The sequence below is a fragment of the Lutra lutra genome, chromosome 4 (genome assembly GCF_902655055.1).
Source record: "Lutra lutra chromosome 4, mLutLut1.2, whole genome shotgun sequence".
Taxonomy (NCBI): domain Eukaryota; kingdom Metazoa; phylum Chordata; class Mammalia; order Carnivora; family Mustelidae; genus Lutra; species Lutra lutra.
The window spans coordinates 1,658,589-1,667,496 of NC_062281.1; the positions used below are offsets into that span (position 1 = coordinate 1,658,589).

An 8,908-nucleotide genomic window follows, 5' to 3' on the forward strand; every position below is an offset into this window, starting at 1 on the left:
CAGGAGGGGACCTCTGGGTGTGAAGGAGACCGGCCTGCGTCCGGGCCAGGCCCCCGTTTGGTGCCTGGGTGGCGTCCTTGCAGGCCGGCACCAGACAGGCTCCAGCCATGGGGGTCCCCCTCCCTGAGGGCCTGGGAGTGATGCTGCCTGCCTGCCCACCAGCCCGCCCACTCCCTCCCACTCCTACCCTGTGCCGCCCGGCTGACTCACACGCCTCTTCCGCCACCACCCTGGCAGGCCCCGCGGGGCAGGCAGGGTATAAGTGTCCACGGAGGCGGCCCTGGTGCTGCCTGTCCCGGCTTCCGAGTGTGGCAGATGGCCTGGTGCAGGGCTGTCCTCCCACTGCTGCTTATCACAGCATCCAGCGTGCGTGGCGGTAAGCGGGATGGCTGGGAGGGGACCGGTCACCGGCCTCACTTGGCCCACTTCCTCAGCGGGGAAGAGGCCCTTCAGGCACTGGGGCAGAAGGCCTCCATAGGCACCCCTGAGGCTCACCTCCCTGGCCCTGAATCAGCCTCCTGGGCCCTAGAGCCTTTGCTCGGGACAGGCTTCAAGTCACCATTTTCTAGGTAGGAAAACCAAGGCTCAGTGGAGGAATGCGGCGTTCGGTCCGCTGGCCAGAGCCCTGGGCCTCGAAGGGTCTAGTCAAGCAGGGGTGGGCCCGGGGGGTATGCCCAGGCGTAAACCGCACTTGGCCTCTGCTCTAGCCTCTCAGATGGCCCTCGAGGCCCGGTGATGAGGTCTGCCCCATCCCCCGCCCAGGTGAGGCCTTCAAATGCTTCACATGCGAGCAGCCCACAACCATTTCATTGTGTAAGAACATCACTCGCTGCAAGCCGGAGGCCACGGCCTGCCAGACGGTGCTGGTGCGGGTGGAGTCGGGTGAGTTCGGCCCACAGTGGTCACCTTCCCCAAATGGTTCTCGGGGTTGGGGGGCAGCGGTGGAGGTCCCACAGATTGGCTCTGGGGTGCACAAGGGCTGCATCAGCCTCGGGGCTCCAGGCCCCACCAAGGCTGCATGGCACGCCCCAACAGGCGCCTGAGGGAGGAGCATGGACTCATTCCCAGGCCCGGCCTGGGGGGGGGTCACGGGTGTCCCTGGCAGAGTTGAAAAGAGCTGGAGCAGGTGCCTGAAATTTGGGGCAGCTGGGGAGGGCACTAGGCAGCGGAGGAGCAGGCTCTGATGCCTGTCCACCCCCGGCAGAATACCCCTTCAACCAGAGCCCCAAGGTGACCCGTTCCTGCGCCACCTCCTGCATAGCCACCGACCCCGACAGCATAGGAATCGCCCACCCCGTCTACTGCTGCTTCTATGACTTGTGCAACTCCATGCAGAGCACCAGGCCGGGGGCCAGCCGCCGGGGGCCCCGCTCCTCGGCCGCCTCCTTCCTGAAGGGCCCAGCGCCACCGGAGATCACCTCTACCCACATGCTTCCTTGAGCTCCCCGAGCCTCAGGTGAATCATGCGCCCCAAGAGCTGAGAGTCTTGCCAGGGGCACTCTGTCTCCCACCCTTGCAGAGGATAAATAAAGACGAGGCAGAGGCCACTTCTTTCCTTCCTGGGTGCCGACAGCGCACGGAGTCAGCTTTCAGGAGAGCCGGGCTGAGTCAGGCACATTCCGGTCCCCTGGCCTTCCTTCTCACCCAGGGCCATTTGGACTCATTTCACAGAAGGGGAAACGGAGGCTCTGGGGCAGAAAGGCATCCCGGGCTGGCCTTCCTGCAAACCAGTCCCACGGCACCTCAGAGCAGGACCGGTGCCTTAGCCCAAGGGGAGTCTGCCCCTACTCCCAGAGTCTCCCCTCAGCCCCCGGAGGCATCAAGCCCACCCCCCGTTCCCCAGGTGGGAAGGAAGCTGGAGTCAAGGGTGGGCACGCCCGGCTCTACTGGGTCAGCACAGGGAAACTGGGAAGAGAGCTGTGGACTTGCAGGGAGCCTGCCCGCCCAGCCCGGGCGTTCCAGGAGCGTGTGGGGTGGGGTGCCTCTGGGCCAGCGGACACCTACACACCTCCACGGGCTTTGGTCACTTCCCCTGACAAGGGGCCCACCGTGTCCTTGCCGTGGGGACAGCTGCAATGAGAAGAAACAGTGTGCATGGAACCTGCCGGCTCGTCCCAGACCCCAAGGGCCAGCGCTGGGCTCTGTGCCCTGCGGGTCCGGCAGCAGCCCTCCCAGCCAGAAGACGGGCAGCCGTGGCCCCCCAGGCTGGCCTCAGACTCCTGCCTTCCCCTCACGATGACCCCCAGCTGCCCCTGGTCATGACCAGGCTCGCAGCCCTGGAGGGAGGTGGGGGCAAGAGCCACGCTCCGCACACAGCAGCCTCAGAGCCTGAGGCTGCCCCTCTCCAGGCCCAAATGCCCACCAGCGCCCTGGGCGGGGCCCTTTCCAGGCCCTGCATTATGGCCAGTGTTCCTGAGAGCCTCTAGCAGGCCCAGGGTTTGGAGGTGAGGGGCCAGGGCCACGGTCTCCCCATGGGGACACCGCAGCTCTTGGCTTCAGCTTCCAGGGGTCAACAAGGATCCTTCTTCAGGATGAGCAGGGTGGGCTGGTGGGAGGCTCCGGAAGCCACCCCAGAGTCCTGCGGGAAGCAGGTGGGTGGCCCCAGGGACCTGCGGGGCCTCCACACTGCACCGGCACGGCCAACAGAGGGCGCTCCTGCCCATCACCGCCCCAGAGCCAGGCTGCTGAGCACCGCCCCCACCCCCCGCCAGGAGCTGTGCTCTCCCCCCAACCACCACCCCGCGAACTCAGCCAAGTTGAGCTGAGGAGAGCCCCTGAGGTCTGTAGTCCTGAGAACAGCTCTCAGCCCTGCACAGCCCGGTGTGCCTCAGGAGCTGGGGAAGCCGCACACGGGGTCCTGGGAGGACGGGCCCAGGGGTGGCCGCCGTGCTGCCCGGAGCTGCTCACACCAGCAGGGGACACTTGGGGCCTTGGAGGAGGGGGCACGTGCAGTCACAGAGAATGCAGAAGGATGGGAGGTCATTCACGCGCGGGATGCTCAAACCCCACCGGGGCCAGCCCTGTGCCCTGATCAGCAAGCCCCTCCCAAACTCCGTGGCTGGACCTCCTCCACACAGCAAGGGCAAGAGCGAACCTCTCCTCCCCCTGCCCCCACCCGCTGGGGCATGTCTCCCTTGAGAGGACAGAGAAACTGCAGTGGCCCCTGGGACACGGTGACGTTCAGCCCAGATGCCCCTGACCATCCTGAATGCCTCCTACAGATGCACAGACCCATCCTGCCCCCAAACCCCTGCCCCACTCCAGGGTGCCGGCTGGCCACCCGTACCATGTGGACCCGCAGGGACCCAGACCCACTGTGCGCACACCCTCCCCTGTCCCCACTCGCACTGGGGAATGTGTCCCTGTCTGACAGCTGCGGCGATCCCCAAGCTCCCCACTCCCCGCACGTGCCCCACAGGACCTGCCCAAACACCTGTTTGACAAGGAGACGCAGATGTCCACGGGGATGCCCAAGGGCCCCCGTGGGCCGGAGGCTGGCTGCTCAGGGCAGGGGCGAGGCCCAGCGTGGCCAGCCCAGGGCGCCCCGGCCTGCCTGGGAGGTGGGAAGAGTGAGGCATCACGCGACCTCCCTGGCCACAGACCACTGGCCTGACAGACCGCATCGCTTCCCCCATCACCGAACACCGGCTGATAATCCAACTTTCCCAATCACCCATTATTTTCCAGGCTCAGCAGGTGATCAGAGCGTGACGTGGCCCCTGCCGTCTCCCCTCCCCCGCCACCTCCCGTCCTGGCAGGCTGGCAGAATGAGCCCTATGCCGGCCCCACCCTCTGCCCACCATGGTCCGCTGAACCCTGCCCCACCTGCCACCCCACAGCCTCACCTCAGTAACCCCAGGCTCCAAGGCCTGACCTCCCAGACTCCTTGGGAGGACCTGGGACCAAATCAGAAAGGAGCACCAGCCACCCACAGACTGGGACAGCCGGGTCCAGGGGCCAGGGACAAGGAAAGCGGCGCAGCCTACAAGGGTTTGGGGACGTCCTTCATGGCCTTGGTCCCGTGTTCTGTGAGATGGGAGCACGTCTTGCTCTGCCTACCTGCTTCCTAAGTTCACAGGGGCCCAAGAAGCCTAGACAAACCCCCCACAGGAAGACACTGCTGTGAGCGGCCCCCTGCTTCCCTGGGGGGGGCAGGACTGGACAAACGAGGACTTTCCCCAGCCCACGGACATCAAAACCCTTTAATCTTGGGTTTTCTTTAAATAAAACAGAAACATTGCAGCTTTCCCATTGCAGCTGTAAGGCAGAGGTCAGCGTGGGGGGCAGGCAAGGGCTCGGGGCACTGCTGCAATCTCCGCTCCAGCTGGCAGTGGGCTGCCCGGACAGGGTGGCAGAGGCGGTCCAGGGGCTCCATGGCTCCGGCCTATGCCACAGGGGACCACACGGAGGCGGCCCCTCGTCCTGAGCACACCCAGGAGCCAGCGCCAATCCCACCCCAGGGGCCCTGACCCGAGTCCTCAGCCAGCTCTGCGCAACCCTGCCTTGCTGTCAGTGCCCTGGGCCACTGTCTGCTTCTCTCCAGGCCTTCTGGACTGGAGGGCAAGTGATTAGGCAGGAGGAGGTAGCTGTGCTGGTGTCCCAGCAGCCCCAGGACCCACCAGGGAGCCACACAGGCAAACCCCGGAAGACCCTTCCCCAGCCCCAGCCCAAGGAGCGAGGCAGCCCCTCAGCGAAGGGAAGGCAAAAGTCACCACAGGATGCCTGTTGAGGACGACCCCAGGAGGAGGGCAGATGGGTGAGGTGCTGTAGGCCCGAAGAGGGTGGGGTCCGACCCACAGTCCCAGAGCAGCCCTGTGAGGACCCAGGGGTGTGGACGAGCAAGGGCAAGGTGCAGAGGGCACCCAGGCAGAAGCCTGCTCCCTCCTCTGGCAGGCCCCAGCTAGGACGGGAAGCTCACCACCAGCACCCCTGTGCCATCTGACCTGATGGGCTCTGGCACAGCGTCTGGCCGCAGGCCCTACCCGCACCCTGGGGGAGCCCCTCTACCCTCTGGTCAGCCGGCCTGGGCCCTGATTGCCCAGACTCCACCCTGGGCCTGCCCCTCCCCCACCCCGCAGCCACAGGGCTCTGCCTCAAATGCAGTTCTGACCCTTCGCAGATCCTCACCAGGACAGAATCAGGCCTCAGCCCTGCAGCCCGCTCAAATTCCAGGCTCCAGTGCTCAGGGTGGCTTTAGCTGGTCCCTCTGGTCCAAACCCTCTCCCGACTGGAGCCCACGGAAACTGGCTTCACCTGCCAGGTAGGGCCCAACCTCCATCCCCATCCCCCCACATTGAGGGCCCTGGGCCTCCCACTTTCCTCATCACCTCCAACCCAAGGGCAGAGCTGTCCCCGGGTCCAGTGCCCAGCATGGCATAGGGGAGGGAGCGGTGATTACTGGCTGGGGGAGGGAGGGCCTGAGCGTGGGGAAGGGGCAGGGCTGAGACGGACTTCAGCAGTGGGGACAGCCCAGCCGGCCCGGTCCATCCTGCACTCTCCACCCCTGGCAGGCACGGACAGGAGGGCAACCGCCCCCAGAGTGAGGCCGGTCAGCAGGGTGCGGCGGTCACTGGTCCTTGGTGATGTCACGGAGTCCACTCTCGGCCCTGAGCAGCTGGCTGCTGGCCTCATTGTAGGCGACCCAGTGCCGCAGGTCTTCGGGTAGCTCAGGGGACTCCACCTGCAGGGGGAGACGGTGAGGTTCCTACCAGCAGTAGCACCGCAGGCAGCTGCAGCTGGGCTGCCAGGAGGGGCCCCCGCTGGGGTGCTGCCTGCACACCTCTGCGCCTCTGCTCATGCTGTTCCCTCTTCCAGATGCCCCTCCCCGAGGCCCTCAATGTCTGCATTTCCCCTGCCAGTGCTCACGACCCTATCCTCTGTCACCAGGCCTGTCTCCCCAACGGGGCCAAATCTGAGCCTTCTGTGTGTCCCCAGAACCCAGGCGAGAGCCTCTGAGGCCAGCTGGCTGGAAAGAGGAGGAGAGAGGGGCTCAGAGGGCATCAGGAGTCTAGAGCAGGGGAGGGAGGGATGGGGGGGGCGAGTAGCAGAAGAGGGAGGGGCGGAGGGGGCGCTGTCAGAGCCCCTCTGCTGGGTAAGTGCCAGACAGGGGTCTGCCTGAAGCCCCTGTCCTTCCCGAGTGCATCAGAAGCCGAACCTACAGCTCTGGGCCTGGCTAACGCGTCCTCACCCCCGCACACCCAGCCGCCATTCTGTGCTGGGGAGGCAGGCAAGGTGCGGGCTCAGGCCTGAGAGGTCACAGGTTGCAGATAGGCTGTGGGAGTTCCCAGGGGCAAGGGGAGAAGCAGGGGCAGAAGCGCTCGGAGCTGTGCAGCCCCGGCCTCCCCTGCAGACAGGGGTGCTCTGTTCAGCATCCAGGCCAGGCTTTCAGGAGAACTGTCCTCCCAGCCAGCTGTGGGGACCAGCTGCGGCGGCTGGGCTGTAGGCCAGCTATGGCCCCACGGCCACCCTAGTTGCAGCGGGCAGGATCTCTGGGCACCGGACTCAGACTGCCCTGCACTAAACCCGAGACTGTCTGGGGCTCTCCCTGACCCAGGGGCTAGGCCAGGCTCCCGGGCCCCTGCAGGCCCCACACTGGCCCTCCTGTCCCTGGCTGGGCAACCTCGGGGTATGTCTGCTAAGCTTTGCCACCAGCTCTCTGCGAAGCCCCTTCCAGCCCACGCCGGCCGCCTGGTACCCTCTCTTGCAGGAAAGGCTCCCCTCTGTCTTTCAGTTCCAGCTCAGTCCCTACACATAGAAGGACACATGGAGCATCTCTGTCCCTACGGCGTGGGGGACATCCAGGACCTGTGGGGGTGTTCAGAGACAGAGACAGAAAACCGGGGAGCTGTGCCTATGGCCCACAGTATAGCCTTGGGTGGTTCCCGTTGCCTCTCAGCCTCAGTTTCCCCACTTCTGATACCGGGAAAAGGCTGGCCTTTCACAATTACGGTGCACTTGTGTCCCTCCTGGCTCAGGAGGCCCCTGCCCAAAGCCAGAGAGGGCAGCGCCCTGGTTTAGGGCCCCTAGGGGTTGGGGCAGGCCCTGGCTTTGGCATGGAGGCTGCAGAGAAGCTTTTGGGACCCCGCCTCAGGCAGGAGCATGCCCTGGAAACTATCACTGTGGTGGTGCCCTAGCTTGTCCCCAGGGCCCCTGTCGCCATGCTGTAGTAGCGGCCGTGCTGGAAGGAGCAGGCCCTGGGGAGAGAGTCCTTCAGCCCCATGCACGCACTCGGGTACTCACTCCAACCGGTAAAGGCAGAACAACCTGGGGCTCTCTGGGGCTCAGTCTCCCCAGCCCAAACCCAAGGACTCTGTCCAAGCTGTGTGAAAAGGGCAGGGGGAGGGGTGGGGTGTCCTCAGGTCCTCGGGGATTCCCAGTAACCTCCTCTCACCGACACCATCCCTCACGTTCAGAACCAAGGACCAGAGACGATGGCTGCACACTCCAAGCACCCAGCACCACCAGAACTCAAGAGGCCTGGGAGAGACCTGGTCCAGGGTTCCTTGCACTGGGAAAGGTAGAGGTTATGGCATGGAGTTTGGAGGAGCAAGGCAGAGCCGTGGAGGGGTGGGGTGGGGACCCTGCTAAGAACCGGCACGAAGGGGGCGCCTGGGTGGCTCAGTGGGTTAAGCCGCTGCCTTCGGCTCGGGTCATGATCTCACGGTCCTGGGATCGAGCCCCGCATCGGGCTCTCTGCTCAGCAGGGAGCCTGCTTCCTCCTCTCTCTCTGCCTGCCTCTCTACCTGCTTGTGATCTCTCTGTCAAATAAATAAATAAAATCTTTAAAAAAAAAAAAAAAAAAAGAACCGGCACGAGGAGTTGATTCAGGGACCCCGGAGCTCCCGGGAAGTTAGGGCATCCAATGGCAAGGGCTGGGGTGATACCCGGAGGGACAGGGGCACTCCTAAGGAGGCACTGGCAGCCGGAGCTGGCTCAGAGACCAGGAGCCCTGAGGGCCCTGCGGGGGGCGTGCATCCGGGGCGGTGGAAGAGGGTGCTCACCCGGCGCTTGCACAGGCGCTGCACGACGCGCTCCGGCGAGGTGCCCAGCACGTGCTGGCGGGAGCGCAGCAGCGCGCACACGAAGCCGTCGCGCTGGCTGATGAAACGCGCCTCCAGGTAAAAGGCGCGGTCGTCCCAGCCCAGCAGGCGGGTGCGCACCTCGAACGGCTCGAACAGGCGCAGCGAGCGGCGGTAGCGCGCGCACGAGGCGGCCAGCACCGCACGGGCCCCGAGCGCCCGCAGCGCCTCCAGGACCCCGCAGCGGGCCAGGTGCGCGGCGCGCGCCACGTCGGCCTCCCGCAAGTAGCGAGCGTTGTTCATGTGCAGCAGCAGGTCCAGGTCCGAGGGCAGCACGCGGCCCCCGTAGCGCTGCTCGGCCAGCAGGTCCCGGACGCGCGGCTGCAGCAGGCGCGCGCGCAGCACGGCGCACGGCACGCGCACCAGGTACCACCCGTCCAGCAGCGCGAAGTAGGCGAGCGCCACCAGCAGCGCCGCCACGAGCAGCCCCAGCATCGCGGCGGCGGGCGCGGGGCGCGGGGGGCGGCGGCAGCGGAGGCCACAGCCCTGGTGTCGGCGGCAACGGTGCCCGCGCCTAGCCTGCCCGCCAGCCGGGAGCGCCGCGCCGCCGGAGCGAACCACCTCGCGCGGCCGGCCGGGGGGGGGACGCGCCGGAGGCCGCAGTGCCGCAGGCCCGGGCCCCGGCCCCCCGCGCCGGCGACCCCCCCGCGCCCTCAGTGGTCCGCCCCGCCCCCCCCGCGCACTCAATGGTCCGCCCCGCCCCCCCGCGCCCTCTGTGGTCCGCCCCGCCCCCCTCCGCGCCCTCAGTGGTCCGCCCCGCCCCCCTCCCGCGCCCTCTGTGGTCCGCCCCGCCCCCCCGCGCCGGCGCCCCTCCCAGCGTCCTCAGTGAT

The 8,908-nt window shown here is 66.5% G+C and overlaps 2 protein-coding genes across 2 annotated transcripts; one reads left to right on the forward strand and one right to left on the reverse strand.

Annotated features, from left to right (window-relative positions):
* Positions 1 to 215: 215 nt before the first annotated feature.
* On the forward strand, positions 216 to 1,543 carry SLURP1 (secreted LY6/PLAUR domain containing 1). The gene is made up of 3 exons (XM_047723992.1): positions 216 to 376; positions 763 to 882; positions 1,205 to 1,543. The coding sequence occupies exons 1-3, from the start codon at positions 316 to 318 to the stop codon at positions 1,438 to 1,440; spliced, it is 417 nt and encodes a 138-aa protein (XP_047579948.1). The 5' UTR covers positions 216 to 315; the 3' UTR covers positions 1,441 to 1,543.
* A 2,644-nt stretch (positions 1,544 to 4,187) lies between these two features.
* On the reverse strand, positions 4,188 to 8,685 carry THEM6 (thioesterase superfamily member 6). Its single transcript, XM_047723990.1, has 2 exons — positions 8,001 to 8,685; positions 4,188 to 5,680 (listed from the first exon to the last, which is right to left on the reverse strand). The coding sequence occupies exons 1-2, from the start codon at positions 8,511 to 8,513 to the stop codon at positions 5,567 to 5,569; spliced, it is 627 nt and encodes a 208-aa protein (XP_047579946.1). The 5' UTR covers positions 8,514 to 8,685; the 3' UTR covers positions 4,188 to 5,566.
* Between the last annotated feature and the right edge of the window lie 223 nt (positions 8,686 to 8,908).

Coding starts and splice junctions, on each gene's coding strand:
- SLURP1 (XM_047723992.1), top strand. CDS start 316: ATGGCCTGGTGCAGGGCTGTCCTCCCACTGCTGCTTATCACAGCATCC. Junction 377..762: donor AGCATCCAGCGTGCGTGGCG/GTAAGCGGGATG, acceptor TCCCCCGCCCAG/GTGAGGCCTTCAAATGCTTC. Junction 883..1,204: donor GCTGGTGCGGGTGGAGTCGG/GTGAGTTCGGCC, acceptor CACCCCCGGCAG/AATACCCCTTCAACCAGAGC.
- THEM6 (XM_047723990.1), bottom strand. CDS start 8,513: ATGCTGGGGCTGCTCGTGGCGGCGCTGCTGGTGGCGCTCGCCTACTTC. Junction 5,681..8,000: donor AGCGCCTGTGCAAGCGCCGG/GTGAGCACCCTC, acceptor CTCCCCCTGCAG/GTGGAGTCCCCTGAGCTACC.